We start from the raw sequence: 18,784 nt of genomic DNA, 5'->3' as shown, positions 1-18,784 counted from the left end.
CCACTCGGGTGGCTCCCGCGCCCGCGCGTATCGCGTTCCGGCCGGCGGCCGCCCGTCCGGCCCCTCGGCCGCTGCCGCCGTCTCCGCCGCCGCCGCCTTCCCCGCCCGGCGTCATGGCCGCTGCGGCCGGGGACGGTGCGGCGAGGCCTCTACAAAACGCCATGAAACTGGCCAACGGGGCCATCGAGCTGGACGCCGGCAACCGGCCCCGGGTGAGACTGAACGGGGCGCCGCGGCGGCCGGTGGGCGGGGGTGGGCGGCGGCCGGGCGCGCTCGGGCTGGCTGCTGGCTGTGGGCGCGCGGTGGACTCGGGCAGCGCGGCGCGCGCCGGGCAGAGCTCCGTCTGGCCAGCGAGTCGGAACCCGAGCCCCGGTGCGTGCGAAGCAGCCGAGCTTACGTGAGTGACAGATCCGTGTGTGGCTCCGGGGCCAGCGGACCCAGTCCGGGACGGAGCCCCAGGGCCTCCCGCGGCTCTGGGATGCGGAGGTGCAGTAGCCTTCAGAGGCCTCGGGAAGGAAATGCGGGGCGCGGTGACTTGCCCCTGGCCGTGGTCGCCACCTCGTGGGCGGCGACCAGGCAGACCAGCCTGTGGAGCCACACTGGCTGCCCAAGGAGGGCATCCTGGTTCCCCAAGTTGGTTTTCTGGGGCAAGAGTCAGAAATCCTGCTGGAATCCATTTTGTCCTTGTCTCTGTAGTGCAGACTGAATCTAGGGTGGATGATTTGACGACTGGTTTAGAAGAAAACCAGCACTCTGTGCTGGGTTCCCGGCTCCGCGGCTGTCAGAGCCGTGGTCAGAGCAGTCGCACCCTCAAAACGCAGCATTCAGCCGTTCCAGCTCCTGGGCGGGGATTTATTCTGTGGTTCTGGGAAAAAGGGTTTTCCTGAACCTAAGCCATAAAGTGAGTCTGGGATTTGCAGCCTCACTCCCTCCTTAACCTCTCAGGACATTTTCCTTAAACGACATTTTCCTTAAACGACAGAATGAATGGTTGTGTTGCACAGGAAGGAAACTTGTTGCACAGAGTGAAAAACAGCATCAGCTGCTGAAGCTGCTTCTCCAGGCCACTGAAGTAATCACTGCTTTTCTGTGCCTGAGAGAGGACAGTGAGAGACAGCTTGATGCCCAGGTGGTCCCTGCTTTCACTGCCCAGTGCAGATGTTGTAGGAATAAGCCCTCTGGCATCTGTCTCAGGCATCTTTTCCTTCCTGTCTGGACAGTGGGGATGCTGTCTGCCCCAGTGAATCACCACAGGCTAGGGGTCTCTCTCAGGGATAGCAGGTATTGCTGCTTCTGTTCTCTGAGGCTGTCACCCCCTCTAGTGGCCTGACCCCTGCCATTTCTCCCCTCGGGAACGCAGGAGGCATACACGGAATACCTGAGGAGCATCCACTACATCTCCCAGGTGCTACTGGAGGATGCTGGAGCTCATCAAGGTACAGCTCAGCCTTGCTTCTTTCATAAAGGCACGCTGTGAGAGCTTAGCTCTTGATGCTTTCCAGGCCTGAGGTCTCTGTGTCCTTCTAGCCTGATCATTAGCAGAGAGTGGGTCAAGAGCATGAACTGGAATAGTGTGGCAAGGTGGCATCCAGGGGCAATGCTATGGGCAAAGGGATGGATTCTCAGGAGGACAAGACACTGACCAAGGCAGAGAGGAGAAGGCTGCACATAGGTGGGGGTGTTCTTAAGACAAGGACATGCAAAGTCCCTGAGAAGGGAAGGGATGTGGGCAGGGCTCTGTGTGCCTGTGTGAGCTGTGAAAGAGCTCACAGAGGCTTTGAGCTTTGTGAGAGAGGCCTGCACAGGAACAAAGACTGAAGGAAGTTCTGCAGAGCGGACAGCAGGAGCTGGACCACTGGAGGCAGGAGCAGTGAAAGGTTTGGCATGTACCTTGCAGTGGGATTGACCAGACTTGTTATGGGAAGATGGTGCCAAGGGCAGGAGGAGCTCAGGTGGATGGTAGGACAAAGAAGATTTGTGAGGGAGAAAGAGAGAATTCCACCATGAACACATTAAGTCTGAAAGCAAGCAGTCCAGTGGATATAGGGCTCAGTCAGGGAAAATCAGTGGTCACCCCAGTTCCCCAGAGAGGGAGGGAGCTCAGCTGAGTGCCAGAGGGCACTCCAGGATTGAGGCATTGGGAAGAGATATCATCAAGGGAGGGTAACATCCAAGAAGCAGAGAAACCTGAGCAGCCTGCCGTCTTTGGCAAGTTGGGCATGGGTAAGTACAGTTTCAGCAGAGCTGGGAATGAGAAGAAAATAGTCTTACAGGTTCTGTTCTAAGGGGAGCACAGCAGTAGGTCCAGGATCTAGGGCTGGTGGGGTCCAGAGCAGAGGGGGTGTCTGCTTAGGAATGGTTCTGTAGAAAGAAGCTCTGGGTAAGGGACGGGGTGCGAGGTGGTGCTTGGGGCCAACCTGCAGGAAGGCAATTCTGGGAGCACGAGCAGCAGGTGGGAGATGCCCAAGGAGTCCCTCTGCACATCCTGTCTCTGTGCAGTAGCCACAGAGGCTGCATGGCCCTCACCCCAGACGTGCCATAGTTGTGGATGAGGCCTCCCAGTGAGGAGTGAAAGTCCAGCAGGGCTCTGACATTCAGAGTCTGGTGAGAGGCCAAGGGTTAGTCTGATGCTGGACTAGCCAGGCACAGGAGTGTGCATGGCCATGAGCCAAGTAGACCAGCCGGTGGCCACACTGGCTGCCAGAGGTGGGGGTCAGAGGTGAGGATGGGCTTGCCTGTTCTTAGCAAGCTTCTGATTCTGACTACTAGAGCTGACTACAGCCAGCCTCTTGTGTCTCCCCAGATGCTGATGAGACTGTGCCCCCCGACACCTCAAAGATGCTGAAGCTAGCTGGGCAGTGTCTGGAGCGGGCCCAGTCAACAGCTGCCAAGCTTGGTGGGTACCCAAAGAAGGAAGTTCTCCTGAAGTTTCCCTCAGTCTGCATCTGTTTTGTGCAGTGGGCCCCCAGTGCTGATCCTGGCTTTGTATGGTTGCAGGAAAAGTGCGCCTGAAGCCACCCATGCCTGCGGCTGCTTCAGTCCCCTCACCTGCCAGTCGACACCGCCGGGTGTGTTCCGATGAAGGAGGGAAGCTTTCTCCTTTTCTGCCACCTGAGATCTTCCAGAAGCTCCAGGTGGTAGAATCACAAAGCTCTAAGAAGTAAGATGGAGGGAGGTGCACTGTGGTTGAGGACTGAGTTTGGAGGCCAAGCACAGGGAGCCCACCATGGGGAATTAGTTGAAATGGGTCTAGAGTGGAAAGATTTTTGCATGCTAGGAGCAGATGCAAGTCCTCTTAGGAAGAAACGACCTTCATCTTTCATGAGTTCTATGGCCCACAGCCAGAGATAGCCAAGCACAGAAGGAAACAACACACAGCAAGAGCAGACCTGAAGAGTGTCCTCAGGTAGTGCTCTCAGGCCCCTGCATCTGAAAACGCGGCCAGGAACAGAAACTGTACAGGCAGGCCAAGCCCAGGAGAACCAAGTAGAAAGGAAACAGGACACACGATCCTGACGTGCCTTTAAAAACCAGCTGTGGCCCAGTGTGAGGCCCTGGGGGGTCCATCCTCAGCACCAAGTGAAATAAATAAATAGAATAAAGGTTCATCAACAACTAAAAATCAAACTAGTTGGGAACAAGAATAAATTATATTCCCTGGTGGGAATCCACACAAAATCAAGTGAATGAGTCTGCAGTGGTGCAGACAGCTGGGATAGAATCGAGAAGGTGTCACAGACTCAAGAGAAATGGAAGGCCAAACATGTGTTTTGGAGTTCTAGAAAGAGGAGACAGGAAAGGAAGGGGGCCATTATTTGAAGATATAACAGCCCAGTGTGGTGGTGCACACCTGTAATTCCAACAGCTCAGGAGCTGAGGTAGGAAGATTGCAGGTTCAAGGCCAGCCTCAGCAACTGAGTGAGACCCTGTCTCAACAAACAAACATGAGCTGGGCTATAGCTCAGTGGTGGAGCGCTTACCTAGCACACATGAGCACTGGGTTAGATCCTCAGCACCACACAAAAACAAATAAAGGTATCATGCTTATCTACAACTAAAAGATATATTTTTAAAATGGCTGGGGATATAGTTCAGTTGTAAAATGCCCCTGGATTCAATCTCCAGTACAAAAAAACAAAAAAGTAAATACAAAAGACAGAGAACTTTATAGAACTAATGAAAGATAAAGATACTGACACAGATACAGGAAGCCCAGTGAACCCTCTCTGGGACCAGCAGAACCCACTGCTCCTGCTCCCTCAGGTGTGCACATGCATCTCCGGGGCAGAAGAGTGCAGGGGCAGGGAGGGTCCAGTGGCGTCTGAGTCTCAGCTCACAAGGGCACTTCTAGAACTGACTCCACCACAACACCAGAGTCACGTCCTTGTATGGTCCTGTTAGGGCTTCCCGGTGGACTCTCCCTCCTTGGTCTTGCCCCTCCACGTGCTACCCTCCACCACCAAGAGCAGGGAGGTGGGGGAGTGCTGCGGTCAGATGTTACCGGCACCTTGACTCTGCTGCCCCATCCCAGAGTAGACGTGGTTCTCCTTTTAGCAGACTGCAAGCAAATCTGTTTGGCATGTACATTGTGCTTTTCAAGAGTTCCAAGTTGTTTCCATGGATACATAACTAGTTTTCATTGGAGTTCAAATGTCCAGCCAAAATTCCTGGCAATATGAAGTCTTGTGTTTCGGTGATAGATTAGGAGGGAAGGCATGTCTAGTTTACCCAGAACACCCCTTGCATCTCCTTCAGCCCTGGCCACCATGACTTGGTCTCAGGAGGGATGTAAGGGAGGTGCTTGAGTCACCAGGTACTCAGTCCTGGGGTCTGGACAGCAGCGTGCACCATTTCCAGGGAGCTGACGCCCCTGGAGGAAGCTTCCCTGCAGAACCAGAAGCTGAAGGCTACTTACGAGGCCAGGATGGCCCGCCTGGACCCCAGCCAGGCCACGCAGAAGACATCACTGGTGAGTGGGTCAGGGAGGGCCTAGGGTTGGTGGCAAGAGTCCAAGGGGTGGGTGAGGAGTGGGCCTGAATCCTCCTTCCCCTCCTAGACTCTGTCTCTACAACGGCAGATGATGGAGAATCTGGTGATCGCCAAAGCCCGGGAGGAGACAGCATCCCATCTGCCCATCCTGGTTGTCCCCAAGGAGAGATTCAGAGTGTGGTCTTAGAGTTTAGGGCAGCAATGGGGCAGAGTGGGCCTAGGGAGAGCCTGGGAGTTCTGGAGCTGTGGAGGAGCCTGTCCTCCATGGCCGACCTGCTGCTCTGCCTCGTACCTCCTGGCTGCTGCATGAGCTGTCCATCCCCTCCAGCACCAAGTAGCTCTGTTCATAAGCTGTGACTGCCTCAGATGTCTTCCCTGGGAACAGCCTGTCCAGCTCAGTGCCTGTCCTGGCCTTGCCTGCCTGCTGGGCCCCAGGACATCTCTGGTGCTGGCGGCATGCAGGATCCATGAGGGATAGGGAAGGGGCAGAGGTCCTCTCAGGTCAGATGTTACCGGCACCTTGACTCTGCTGCCCCAGCTCCAGCGGAAGATGGAGGAGCGCCGGTTGCGACTTCAGGAGGCTGCCAACAGGTGTGTCTCCTAACGTCTCTTGGCTAGCGGGGTTCCCTGTGCCAGCCTTGGGCCCAGCTCATCCTTCCTCCCCAGGAGGTTCTGCAGTCAGGTTGCCTTGACCCCAGAGGAGCGGGAACAGCGGGCTCTCTACGCGGCCATCCTTGAGTACGAGCAAGACCACGTGAGTCCTGCTGGCGGAGCTAGCGTCACATGGCCTACTGGTACTAGGTCTTCCCCACACCCTGGGAGGGCTCCGGCACACTCTTGGTTGGGGACAAGGGGCATCCCATCCCAGGGGACCCACTGTGCTTTCCTTCAAGGCCCCTTGTCCTACAGGACTGGCCGCAGCACTGGAGGAGCAAGCTCAAGAGGAACCCAGGGGACCTGTCACTGGTGACCAACCTTGTCTCCCACCTGCTCAGGTACTCTGGGCCAAACAGATCCCACCCACCGGTTCTCCAGGGGCTTCTCCTGTCAACAGCTGGATAACATGGAAGAGGCTGAGGAATAAAGCCGAGCTGTGATGGCTGGGGAGGCAGCTGGTGGAGCAGCAGGCCAGGGGGCTAGGGCTCTGGCCGAGGCACTGGTGCTGCTGACACCCTCTCCCGCCACTGCAAGGCCCCTCTGCCATGGCCCTGTGGAGGCCTGGCCTCCCTATGCCTTGGCCCCTCTGCACTAATGGCTTCAGTCGGCTTCCTCCAGCCTCCCCACATGGGGCAGGTCACGCTCCAGAAACCATACAGGAATCGCTTCTCTTAGGTCTCTTGTGGCATGGCACCTTTGTGGATGGGTGGACACCTCGGAGGGTGACAGGCTGGGGTCGGGTTTCTTACCCCCATGGAGGCCTCTGGCTTGCACTCTGCTGAGGAGCAAGGATGGGGCAGGCAATGGTGCGTGCCCTCCTGTGCGGCCCCGGCCCGTCAACCTGCTACTCTCCTTGCAGCCTCCCCGACCACCCAATCTCGCAGCTCCTCAAGAAGCTCCAGTGTGCGGTGTACAGCGCCCTCTACCCCGCTGTCAGCCGGGGCGCCCTCAGCACCGCGTCTGCCCCAGGTGCAGATGCACTGCTGGCCCCCGGGGGCCGGCGGCTTCGGTCCTCCCAGAGCCTCTACTGCATGCTCTCCCCCCCAGAGTCCAGCGTGGCTCCAAGGCCCCAGGATGGACTCCCTGCCACGCCCACCCTGCCCCCACTCAACCCTGGGCCCCTGGACAGAGGGGCAGACAGCAGCCCAGCTGGGCCTCCCTCACCCCTGACGGATGCCTCAGCCTGCCTCCCAGACAAGGACAGCTCCTTTGAGGATCTGGAGCAGTTCCTGGCTATGTCTGAGAGGTGGAGCCAGGGTCCTGGCGGGCAGCCTGAGCCACAGACCCCGGGATCAAAGAGGGAGCCCTTGCTGGAGTGCCTGAAGAGTACAGTGAAGGACATACACGATGCCATCGGTGAGCAGCAGACCCATGTGGCAGCCCTCTAGCCAAAGCCCCTTCTTGGACAACAGAGCCTCTGTCCACCCTCCATGTGGCTCAGTGGACCCTGACCCACCCAGGGTCTCCCTCTGTTCTGGGTTGTGTCCTCCCTGGGCTACATAGGGAGGTGGGGAGAAATGACCTGTCCATCCCTCCTTGTGGCCCTGGTCCCTGTAACTCTCCTGTTACAGGAGACCTGTCAGAACTGTGGGCAGCAATTAATACTGGCTGTGCCCTGGGCCAACTTGGTGCGCGTTTCCCCAGCCCAGGACTGCTGGTCCAGCATGGGCACCAGCTGCAGCCTGCAGCTCACCCCCAGCCCTTCCACTGGGAAATGGCAGGGGGACCCTGGGGCTCAGGTGGCAGGGGTCTTGTGAGCCCCTTCTAGGGATGAAGGCTTCCATGACTTTAAGAACCTGTGCTGCCCACGTCCTGAAGGCTCTGGTCGCGCCCCTTGTGCACACAGACTCTAAAGCCCTGTGTTTCCTACAGATGTGAGCAGGTCCTTTAGAAAGGGGCCATCCTTCCCTCTCCTCTGTAGACCCCTGGCTACACAGCAGCCCCAGGGAGGAGGTGCAGCAGGCCTCTGGCCTCAGACCCCCTGCCCTGCCCCAGGCCATACCCACCCAGCATGGCAGGGGTGGGCGTGGGGAGATTGAAGGCAAGTACAAGGACCAAATGGAGCCCTCCCCACACCGAGCCTGGAGCTTCCTGTGGCTCAGCCACACAGGCTGGCTCTTGGGGAGGAGGACGGCAGTCGGGGGGGTGCTGCCTGGACATCCCCAGCCCTGTTCCTGGCAGACAGGCTGCTCTCCCTGACCCTTCTGGCCTTTGAGAACCTGAACACGGCCACCTGCAAGGACCGCTGCCTGGCGTGCATCGAGGAGCCCTTCTTCTCCCCCCTGTGGCCCCTGCTGCTGGCCCTCTACAGGTATGTCCCCTCCGGCCAGCCACCCGACAAGCCCAGGAGCACCACCGCCTGCTCCTCAGGTGACTCGGGTCCCACGGCAGGCTTGGGAACTGTCGGACTGTTTGCTTGGGCTCACTGCCAGCCCAGTCTCCCCAGGACAGAGTTCGAGGGCCCCCGGCCACAGCTCGGCCCTGCCCTGGCCTGAGCTGGCCTCTCTCTGCCCTAGGAGTGTGCACTGCACCCAGGAGGCTGCCCTGAGTAGGAGCATGGAGCTCTACAGGAACGTGCCACCCACAGCCCTTGGCATCCCCACCAGGCTCCTCCCCCCGCACTCTGAGACCCGGGGGGCCACCACCTACCCCTACTGTGCCGCAGTCCAGGAGCTGGGGCTGCTGGTCCTAGAGAGCTGCCCCCAGAAGAAGCTGGAGCACATTGGTACGGGGGGCTTTGAGAGGTGGGAGTCACGAGGCAGGTTCCCGCCTCACGGTGGTCTGGGCCTGTGCTGGCGCCTCTGGGCTACCGACATTCTCTGGCCAAATGTGAGGGCAACACCCCTGGAGGCATGGCACCAGCTCTTCTCAGCTCTGTACATCAGGAGAGGGTGGGCAGCAGCAGGACTCCCCCATGGGGACCCTTGGTCCTCCTGTTCCCGCTGGGTCCTTCTGTTGTACCCCCACCCCTGAAGCCAGGCTTCTGTGCCACAGTGCGGAGCCTGCGGGCCATCTGTGTCTGTGCAGAAGAGTACTGCCGCGCCCAGGAAGCCACGCACCAGGCCAGCGCCCCTCCCCCGGCAGCTGCCATGTGAGTTCTAGGAGGGGCCAGGGCACCCCGGGAAGGACACCCAGGTAGGAGGAGCTGTCCTGCCCTCAGAGACTGGGCAGGGGGGAGCTCTCCCACCTGCCCTGAAGCTGTCTGAGGAGGACCCGGCAGCCCTGCATCTCCAAGCATCCAGGACTGTCCACAGAGGACCTGGGCTCAGAGGGGGTGGGCCTGCCCCTTCTGCACATTCCAGCCCTCTGGACAAGGCTGCTGGCCTTGCATCAGGCTGGGAAAGGCTTCTCAGGGATGGGTCCTTGGCTGATCTGCTGAAGCTGAAGACTACTTTCCCTAGCAGCATGTGCTGGTAGCCCCTGTCGCACACCTAGCACAAAAAAGGGAGCTGCCACTCTGAAGTCCCTGGGCCCTGCACAGATCGCCCAGCCAGGGACATTGCTGGCATGTCCTGAGGCAAGCTGGTTTCTCCCCACCTGAGCAGCCCAGGGGTTTGTGGTGCCCGATCCTACTGTGACTCCCTGGACATAGCACCCTTCCGACCTGGAGGCTGCGTCCCCCTCAGCCCTGCATAAGCTCTGCCTCCTGTTGCCCTGCACCTGGGACCTACAGCTTCAGGGCAGCAGTGCAGGGCAGAGCTCCACCCCAGGGAAGGGAGCAGAGTCCTCCGGCCACTTCAGGCTCTGATAGGGAGAAGCTGACAAAACTGGCCTGGCTCCCCATGGCCTCTTCACCCATTTCATGAGTTCCAGGGATAAAAGGGCTTGAGTCCCAGCCTCTACCCCCACCAGCCCATCTGTGGAGCCAGTGCAGGGCCACCATGTTCCTGCAGGGAAGGGGCTCAACCAACTCAAGCCCCAGCTCAGATTCCGGCCGCCTCCCTGGCTCCTTGCCTCTACTCTTCCCAAAGCTGCTGGCCCTGAGCAACACTCCCAGAGCATCATGTCTGCCTGGAGTGTCAGGGCGGTAGGCCGCCAGGAGGGGAACCATCCATCCATACTCAGGAGGTCTGTTCTGCTGATAGGCAGGAGGACAGAGAGCAGGCAGGCCCAGACCACTCCAGGGCCACCAGGCTAGGGGAGTGAAAGGCCCTCTGGCCCTGGAGCCCACCAGCTGCTGTGCTCTTGCCCAACAGTGGTGCTGATGACCTGCTGCCCATCCTGTCCTTCGTGGTGCTGAGGAGTGGGCTTCCCCAGCTGGTGTCAGAGTGTGCTGCCCTGGAGGAATTCACCCATGAGGGGTAGGAATACCCGGACCAGTGCGGGGGCAGGGCCAGGCATGCACCCCCAGCTAGGTGTCTCCTTGGGAAGGACTAGAGACAGTGCAGCCATGTCCACCAGGGGATTTCACCCCGTGCCTAGACTGGTGCTAGGCAGTTTCAGGCTGTGGGCAGACAGGAAGGCAGGCTGGAGCCCCAGCAGCACCTCTGGGCCATGTTGTAGGTGTACCTGTGCCTAGAGCCCTTTGTGTCCCACGGTCCCTTGCTCAGCAGGTCCTGACAACACCTGCTCATGGAAGGGTGGTTCTGCCACCCACGGACAAACAGGTACTAGGGAAAGGCCCTCCCAAGCCTGGCCTCCCTGACAGCCCAGGTCTGGTCACCTCTGGCCCAGGTCCTGCCCTGTGAGAGCAGACGTCACTTTCCAGAGTGCTGGGTGTCATGCCCCTCAAGGTGACACGAGCCTTTGCCCCTCCTTGCAGCTACCTGATTGGAGAGGAGGGCTACTGCCTGACGTCACTACAGAGCGCCTTGAGCTATGTGCAGCTCCTGCCCCCAGGGGCCCAGGGCCACTGAGGTCAGCCCATGGCCTCCATGCTGCCCTGCACACCTGGCCCTGGGGTGGGGAGCCAGCCAGGCCTGCAGGGGTCTCCTGCTCTTGCCCCTTCTTCACCCACATCTGCCCCTGAGGCGCTAGGCAGCAGCTTCTCCCAGCAGGGCCGAGGCAGCCCCAAGCCCCCCTGCTCTGTTCTCTGCTAGCCTCTGAGACCTGGTAAAGGGAAAGCTGGGGCCTGTACCCCACTGGCAGGCCTCTAGCATTGCACATCTGCAGGCACAACCCAGCCTGCCAACACTAGCGTGGCCCTCACAGGGCAGCAGCTCAGAGCAGGGAGGTAGGAGCCTGGCCAGAGCAGCGGTCTCCCTTCCCCCAGAACAGTCAAAGCCTTCTGAGCCAGTTTCCTGCCACAGCCTGCCAGCCCCGTCCCAGGAACGTGGGCACGGCAGTGTGGGACTGTGATTGACTGATTGGACAGCAGCTGCCCTGCTCGCTTGTGTTGGCCCAGATGTTCCTGCCCTGAGTTTGGAACTCTGACACTCCCTGCCCTGGCTCACTTTGGTGGTGAATGATGACTATTCCAGAACCGCTGTCCAGCTCCCACTTCTGTATAGCCTCTCCCAGGCCAGCCTGAGCCTGAGGTCACCTGCCTGCCACACACCTGTATGGCCACCAACCTGGCCTAAAATAAAGAGTCACTGCTGTCTGACTCTGTGTGGCTGCTCAGTCTCCACCCCACTGGCCAGAAGGAGGCCTGGCTACTGGTGTCAGGGCTCAGCATGGCCTCCTCTTTTGGTCACCACAGAGACCACTAAGCCCAGGCACCCACCCCAAACCTGTGTTCAGACTGACCGTCTGCTCCAGCGCAGGGTCCTCTGGGCTGTTCTTGGCCAGGCAGGTGTAGGGTTCCCTCCAGGAAGCACAGCTCCCAGGGACTTGGTGGGAAGCCAGGACAGAGCTTCTCACTGGGACCCTGAATCACTCCCCATGGAGACACAGGTGCCTGTGGTGGCCGGGTGGCAGCCCGCCTACAAGTGCCCCACAGCAGCCACGCGTGAAGTCTGGGCCACGTGGGGATGCATGTCCCTGGTCTGCAGCACCTCCACAGGTGGATGTGCACAGAGTGCCTTGAGGTGGCCCTACATGCCACACGGGACAACACACAGATGAGTGCTCTGCCACGCTGCACTTCCCAGATGCCTTGTGATGTCTGCTGTGGCAGGGAGGCAGGCTATCCTGTAGGGTAGCAAGGTCCTGTCCCCTCTGCAGGCCTTGACGAGGATGTTGAGAAGACGGGCTTTAAGTCCTGCTTCACAGAGCAGCGCAGGGTGGGCTGTGTGCTGAGGGAGTCCTGGTTTTGTATCTGCTGGCCCTGCCTGGGGTGGAGCACCTGCAGGCCAGTCCTAGGAGAGCTGGGGCCACCTCCACCATTTCCTGGGTGTGTCCAGGTGCTGTTTCAGCTTAGTCCCTCAGTCTTCTGAGACTGTGGATCTGCAGCAGGTTGGACAAAGAACAATCTTCCCATTGGAAATCCTGCAAGTCAACAAGAAAAAGGCAGAAGTCCCCAATTATAAAAACAGGCAATGGCTACAAACAGCCTTTGTATAGAGGAGGAGAGAGAAAGAGAAAGAAAAAAAAAACAGTATGAGAGGAAGGAAGTTTTCAGAACCATAACAAGAAATGGAAGTTAAACCAGCCTCGGTGGCATACACCTATAATCCCAACAGTTTAGGAGGCTGAGGCAGGAGGATCACAGTTTCAAAGCCAGCCTCAACAATTTGGTCCTTGTCTCAAAATAATAAGATGACGTGGGGATGTGGTTCAGCAGTTAATTTAAACATGCCTGGGTTCAATCCCTGGTACAAAAAAAAAAAAAAAAATGCAAGTTGAAACAGTAATTTCAAGCTGAGATTGTGGCTCAGTGGTAGAGCACTTGCCTAGCATGTGTGAGACACTGGGTTTGATTCTCAGCACTGCATATAAATAAAAGTCCATTGACAACTAAAAAAAAGTTAAAAAAAATAACTTCACCAGGCCTGGTGGCACACGCCTATAATCCAGCAACTCAGGAGGCTGAGGTAGGAGAATCCCAAGTTCAAAGCCAGCCTCAGCAAAAGCGAGGAACTAAGCAACTCAGTGAGACCCTGTCTCAAAATACAAAATAGGGCTGCGATGTGGCTCAGTGGTTGAGTGCCCCTGAGTTCAATCCCCAGTAGCCTCCCCCCCAAAACAAAAACCCAGAAACTTTATACCATTGCAACTGGGGAGGGTAGCTGTGGGGTGGATGGTGCAGTGACCAGCTGCACTCCTCAGGGTCAAGGTAAGTATTGATGGACCCACTGATGTAGCAGTGCCCATGGGAGAGATGTGCACAAGTTAGAGGGGCAAAGCATCCATCCTTGGGCAAGCAGGAAGCAAGGTAAGGATGCATCAACTGGTTTTGTGCATGACCTTACATCCAGGAATGGTTAGTGGGTGTGCAATCCAGGTAGGGCTGCTTCCACACTGGGATAACCTAATGCTGAGGGGTAGGATCCATCTGAAGAGCTACCTGTTCATATGTCTTGAGTTCAATGCTGGTGGTCAGCTGGGACCTCAGGGCTGTCAGAACATGCAAGGCCTGTACATGTATCTTGTGGTTGCTGTAACAAAATACCACAAAAATTCACTCTCATGGTTCTGCAAGCCAGAAATCTGAGATCTCGGTGTCAGCAGGGCCACACTCTCTCTGAAGACTAGGGGAGACTCTTTCCTGCCTTTTCCAAGCTATTAAATCTTCAGGATCCCTGAGGTCCTTTGGTTGGAGCTATCTCACTCCCATCTCCATTTCCACGTGGTCTTCTACCTCTGTGTTTAAAACGCTCTTCTTACAAGGACATCAATCATCTGGGATTAGGGGCCATCCCAGTCTGGAATAACCTCATCTTGATGATCCTAGAAAGCCCTGCCTGTCTCCCAGGAGTTGTAGTCCCAGACTGCAGGCATACAGGGATCCATCCACTTCTGCCAGTGTCCTCATAGCACCAGCTGGGGTCTGAAAGTTAGCGTCTCAAAATAAGGCAGGAGCATGGCCACGCTCCTACGTTTTGTTTTTTTCTTTCTTTGTGGTGCTGGGGATTGAACCTAGGGGAACTACACCACTGAACCACAGCCCCAGCCCTTTTTATGAGATGTAGTCTCCCTAAGTTGCCCAGGTGGCCTTGAAATTGCAATCCTCCTGCCCCAGCCCCTGGAGTTGTTGGGATTAAGGTGTGTTAGCCACTGTGCCTTGCTGGGCATGGCATCCTAATGATCTGGCCTCTGAAGTCCCAGTGCTGCTGAGTCAAAGCCTGCCTGAAACCCCGGGGGAGTGGTCACTGGGGGCCCAGCAGGTACAAGAAGAAGGGAGCTAGGAGACAGAGGAATCAATTCAGGAACAGAGAAGGGTTCACTCGATCCTTGCGGACAGGAAGAAAATGAAAGGCTGAAGAGCTGCAGGCAAATGAAGTCAGCTCTCCCAAGGGTCAGTGTGACCCCTTGGATGCCTAAACACTAAATGAAAAATTCCCATTTAGTAGCAGCCGGCAAAACGCCTCAGGGAGATCTGCCTACTGGTTGCAACGTTTAACAAATTTCCTTAGAAACATCTAAAAATATCCCAGTGAAAATCCTAACAGAAGGCAGGTAACTTTCCCCGGGGAAGGTCCCTTCTGGACACATTTGAGCCTTGGTTTGGTGACCTGGGGAGGAAAGGAGCAGGAGGTGCCCAGGAAGAGGACCTAATAGAACACCCTGCTTCCATCCGGCGGGGACCCTGCGGCGTTCACCCCCCTCCACCAGAGGAAACCAAAGGAAGGGAAGTCAAACGTCCCGAGAGGGGTGGCCCAGACTAAGGCTGGCCGAAATGCAGCGCGGCCGCTTGGCGGGGGGGGGGGGGGGGGGGGAGAGGGGGGGGGGAGGAACGCCTCATCTCGCCTCAAAGACCCCCAGACCAGGGGTTGAGAGGTACGGAGCAACGAGCAGAGCAGGGGAAGCCACCCAACCCAGAGATTGCTGCAGGAACCCCCGTCCCCATCCCACCTGGAGCGCGCCCCTCCGGGGACTCGGCCAACGCCCCCGGCCCCCCGTAATGCGAGGCCCCGCCCCCGCCGGGAGAGGGCCGCCCGCTTCCGCGAGATCGGGCGCTTCCGAGGATCGGCTCGGGAAGTCCCGGTCGCGGGGGTGAGCGAGCGGCGCGCAGCCACCCCTCGGAAGGGCCGCCAGAACACCAGGCCACCGGACGCGAATCGAGTACCAGCCACCAGCCCTGGCGCCGCGGAAACGCAGGTGCGCGGCGGGGGCGGGGCGCCTACCAGCTCCGCCCACCAAGGGTGGCGCCCTCTAAGCCCCACCCACCGCCAGGGCTAGGGTTAGGGCGGAGTCGACTCCCGCGGAAGCGGTGGGAAGATACACTCGGAGAGGCGGCTGCTCGCGGACGGCTGGGGACCGACAGGTATCGCCATCGCCGTCGCCTGATGGGTCCAGAGCATCTGGTGGGCGAGGGACTCCAGGGAAGGAGGTGACGTCCATGCCGGACGCGCACCGCGGGCAGGGCGAGGCTGTAGAGCTGGAGGCCGTCCGCAGGTGCTGTGCGGGGGAGCGCTCAGCTGGTGGGGACGAGGTCTGCAGGTGTGAGCTTGCTGTGGACAGCAGGGGCGTTCAGCTGGCGGGATCGGGCCTCCAGGCTCGGGAGAAGCTGCAGACAAGGGGCCCGCCCTACTGGCGAGGCCAGGGTCTCCGAGTTGGGAGAGGATGCTGGATGCGGGGGCTTTGGGGTCACACAGTCGGGAGGGAATAATCTCCAGTTCCTGACGCCCCGACCCGCTCGCCAGGATGGGCAGCAGCTCGCTGTCCGAGGACTACCGCCTGTGCTTGGAGCGCGAGCTGCGGCGGGGCCGCGCGGGCGTGTGCGGAGACCCTTCGTTGCGCGCAGTGCTCTGGCAGATCCTGGTGGAGGACTTCGACTTGCACGGGGCGCTGCAGGACGACGCGCTGGCGCTGCTCACCGACGGCCTGTGGGGCCGCGCCGACCTGGCGCCCGCGCTCCGCGGCTTGGCACGGGCCTTCGAGCTGCTGGAGCTGGCGGCCGTACACCTGTACCTGCTGCCCTGGAGGAAGGAGTTCACCACCATCAAGGTAGGACGTCGACGCTGCCGGTTACCGTGGGGAGTGACCCCCCTTTCGGGGTTTCGGGTGTCCTCAGGGCCCGAAGCGCTAGGAGCCCGTGGGCGTGTTGAGGTCCCGGTGGGAGCAGGGCAGCATTGGGTGCCTATCTGCCGGGCCCCGCGGCCCCAGTTGCCGTGGAAATCCTAGGACAGGCGCACAGGGGGACTTGGAGGCCCATGCCCCCACCCCAACTCCTCCGCCTGATCTGGTCTGTAAAGGAGGATGCTGAAGCCGGACGGGGGGACGGGGGGGGGGCACGGATGGGGGATGGCACGGACCAAGTTCCCGGCTAGGGCCGGGTCGGGCTCTCTGGGGAGCTGCCCTGAGCTGGAGGGGGCAGGGCTGCCGGATGCTCCCAGCTAATTGGGAGGAGTAGGAGGGTGATGACGTCAGTGCCCACGTGGGCGAGGTACGCCTCCACCGGTTGCCTAGCTGCCAACAGCCTCTTCGAAGGAACTCGGGAGCTGGCAGCTCCACTGGGGCACCGCTGGTCCAAGGTCGTTGAACTTTTATTCAGCCTTTCAGGCTAGGGGGTAAGGAGGGCCCACTAGCCCCATGGTGGGGAGGGGCAAAAGCAGAATGGCCAGGCCTGTCCTAGAGGGTCTCACAAGCGCAGGGGAGGCTGGGAAGAAGCAGAGCTGGCTGGTGATTGGTTCTGCCTCTTGGCTGTGTGACTTTGGGCAAGTTACCTAATCTCTCTGAGCCCATTTTGTTTTCTGAGAAAGGGACACAAGTCCACAGAAAAGGAAGTTCTACAGCTGGTGCCCAGTACCTGGGAGGTGTGTGCCTCCAGCTGCTGTAAGCAGAGGGGTGCTCCACAGAGCCCTGGAGTTTCAGAACTTAGGAGAGGCACAATGCCATGGGTCTCATGATCCTTTTGGTTCTTCTAGAAAGCCATTTCAGGGCACTCACCTACCTGCAGGAGAGGACTAGGGTCTAACTCAGGCAAGTAGGGCACTTGCCTCACATCGGCGAAGCCCTGGTTCAGTCCCCAGTCTTGCATCCAGGCAGGGGAATACTACACAGTAGGGAAAAGATGCACAGCAAAGCCTCTTGCCCTGGTGAGGAAAGGTCTCCAGGACTGTCGTGGAGAAGCAGAAAAGCAGGAGAGTGCTGAAGACGCTGTTTTAAGGGGATAGACTAGAGGAGCAAACCCAGGGGTAGGAGGAGGTGGGAGAGTCCAAGAGGAGAACTGCTCTAGGCAGGGCACTCGGTGTGGACCTGCCCCAGCCGGGGGAGAGCAGTGCTGGGGCCTGGCTGGCAGAGGGCCTGACCAGGCCCCTCCCTTGCAGACCTTCTCGGGGGGCTACGTGCATGTGCTGAAGGGCGTGCTCTCCGAGGAGCTCCTCATCCAGAGCTTCCAGAAGATGGGCTACGTGCGCAGGGACAGCCACCGCCTGATGGTGACCGCTCTGCCCCCTGCCTGCCAGCTGGTGCAGGTAGCCCTGGGCTGCTTCGCCCTCCGGCTGGAGTGTGAGATCCTGGGTGAGGTGCTGACGCAGCTGGGCACCAGTGTGCTGCCAGCAGAAGAGCTCCTGAGGGCCCGGAGGGCCAGTGGGGATGTGGCCTCCTGTGTGGCCTGGCTGCAGCAGCGGCTGGCCCAGGATGAGGAGCCACCACCTCTGCCTCCCCGGGGCGCTCCTGCTGCTTACAGGGCCCCGCTGGACCTGTACCGGGACCTTCAGGAAGACGAGGGCTCGGAGGAGGCCAGCCTCTACGGGGAGCCCTCGCCGGGTGCAGACTCACCCCCTGTGGAACTGGCCTACAGGCCGCCACTCTGGGAGCAGAGTGCCAAACTGTGGGGCCCTGGGGGTGGGGCCTGGGAGCCCCCAGCAGAGGAGCTGCCTCCAGCCGGCAGCCCACCCTATGGGGCCTTGGAGGAGGAGCTGGAGCCTGAGCCCTCTGCCTTCTCTTTCCTTTCACTGCGCCATGAGCTGAGCCGACCTGGGGACTTGGCTGCTCCTGAAGGCCCTGGGAGCCCAGGGAGGGCCAGTCCTCGACATGTGCGGGCAGAGGGGGCCTCAGCCTTCGGGCCTGTCCCTGAGCCCCTGAGCTACCAGGCACACAGCTGTCTAGCCCCCGGTGCCCTGCCCACCCTTTGCTGTGACACTTGCCACCAGCTACACGCTGCCCACTGCACAGCCCTATCAACCTGCCGCCCCAGCCACTCACTGCGGGCACTGCTCAGCGAGGCCCAGAGGCGCCTGTGGCTGCAGCGTGCACAGGTGGACACCCTGCTGTACGACAGCCCAGGGGCCCGCCCCTAGGCCCAACTGGCTCAGGTCAAGGGTTTTCAGGAATTTCCATGGTGCTGCTCTTGGGGAGGGGCCAAGGCCATTGAATGCCCTGGTCTCCCGATCCCTGGGGGAGTCCAGGGAGGTGGGGGCAGAGCCTCCATGGGAAGCTCCTGCCTGGGGCCAGTACCAGGTCCTCCTCCCCCAGGGGCCAGGCTCAGGCCCAGCTGGCAGTAAGCCCTGAGCTGGACGGTCACACCTGCCAATGTGTCCCTGTCCTCCATGCCCAGTATACTGAGTGAAGGGTCCCCGTCACCAGTGCCCAAACCTGTCCCTGAGAAGGACCCACCCCTTTAAAGTCCCCTCACCTGCTGGCTGGCCCGTAGCTCCTAGTCCATTCCCTGCAGCCTGTGGTCCAGGACAGCAGGTTGCCCACCCTCCGTGTGGCTTGCTCAGGGGCTGCAGGGACACCATGAAGGTCCTAAGTTCCACTTGGGCCAATCTGGGAAGCTGCCAGGTGCCAGCTGGTCTGGTTTGAGGGCCTTGGCCTCCCCCACGGTGTCACAGCCAGGGGGTGCTGGCTGGAGGAGCCCAGGCAGCTGTGCCACTTCCTACCCAGTGGAGAGAAGGCTCAGCAACCAGCACCCTGCTGCCTCCCAGCAGAAGAGGGGCAAGTCCTGCAGGCCACCCACTGGACTGCTGTGTCCACTGTGGGTCTGTGCAGCTGCTGCAGACCCAGAGGGAAAAACCACAGCCTGCTTTCCCTGGAGGCCACCTAGGGTCCCTGAGACCAGGGTCCCCAGCATGCCAACCCATCCAGGGATGGGTAAGTGCAGAGTCCGCCCTGGCCCAGCTTCAGGGGACAGGTACGGCGATCTGTGCCC

At 59.6% G+C, this 18,784-nt stretch overlaps 2 protein-coding genes across 5 annotated transcripts; both read left to right on the top strand.

Moving 5' to 3' along the window:
• Positions 1-52: 52 nt before the first annotated feature.
• Positions 53-11,174, top strand: Vps9d1 (VPS9 domain containing 1). 4 transcript variants are annotated; one of them, XM_026401896.2, is made up of 16 exons: positions 53-212; positions 1,361-1,436; positions 2,804-2,896; positions 2,998-3,160; positions 4,858-4,969; positions 5,057-5,119; positions 5,528-5,580; positions 5,656-5,743; positions 5,899-5,984; positions 6,506-6,615; positions 6,694-7,002; positions 7,828-7,957; positions 8,163-8,371; positions 8,641-8,737; positions 9,843-9,947; positions 10,409-11,174. In XM_026401896.2, exons 1-16 carry the CDS (start codon positions 114-116, stop codon positions 10,500-10,502), a joined length of 1,887 nt encoding a protein of 628 aa, XP_026257681.1. In that variant the 5' UTR covers positions 53-113; the 3' UTR covers positions 10,503-11,174. The 4 variants fall into 4 exon arrangements, 3 of the variants coding, with proteins under 3 accessions (XP_026257681.1, XP_026257680.1, XP_026257682.1); XM_026401895.2 differs by having other exon boundaries at positions 6,506-7,002; XR_003301956.2 differs by lacking the exon at positions 8,641-8,737 and having other exon boundaries at positions 6,506-7,002; positions 10,409-10,496.
• Positions 11,175-14,888: 3,714 nt separating this feature from the next.
• On the top strand, positions 14,889-18,573 carry Spata2l (spermatogenesis associated 2 like). The gene is made up of 3 exons (XM_026401910.1): positions 14,889-14,953; positions 15,333-15,636; positions 16,959-18,573. Exons 2-3 carry the CDS (start codon positions 15,334-15,336, stop codon positions 17,931-17,933), a joined length of 1,278 nt encoding a protein of 425 aa, XP_026257695.1. The 5' UTR covers positions 14,889-14,953; position 15,333; the 3' UTR covers positions 17,934-18,573.
• The last annotated feature ends 211 nt before the right edge of the window (positions 18,574-18,784 follow it).

The sequence above is a fragment of the Urocitellus parryii genome, chromosome 15 (genome assembly GCF_045843805.1).
Source record: "Urocitellus parryii isolate mUroPar1 chromosome 15, mUroPar1.hap1, whole genome shotgun sequence".
NCBI classification, from domain to species: domain Eukaryota; kingdom Metazoa; phylum Chordata; class Mammalia; order Rodentia; family Sciuridae; genus Urocitellus; species Urocitellus parryii.
The sequence above is the reverse complement of the archived record's forward strand: the minus strand, read 5'-3'. Positions and strand labels throughout refer to the sequence as shown.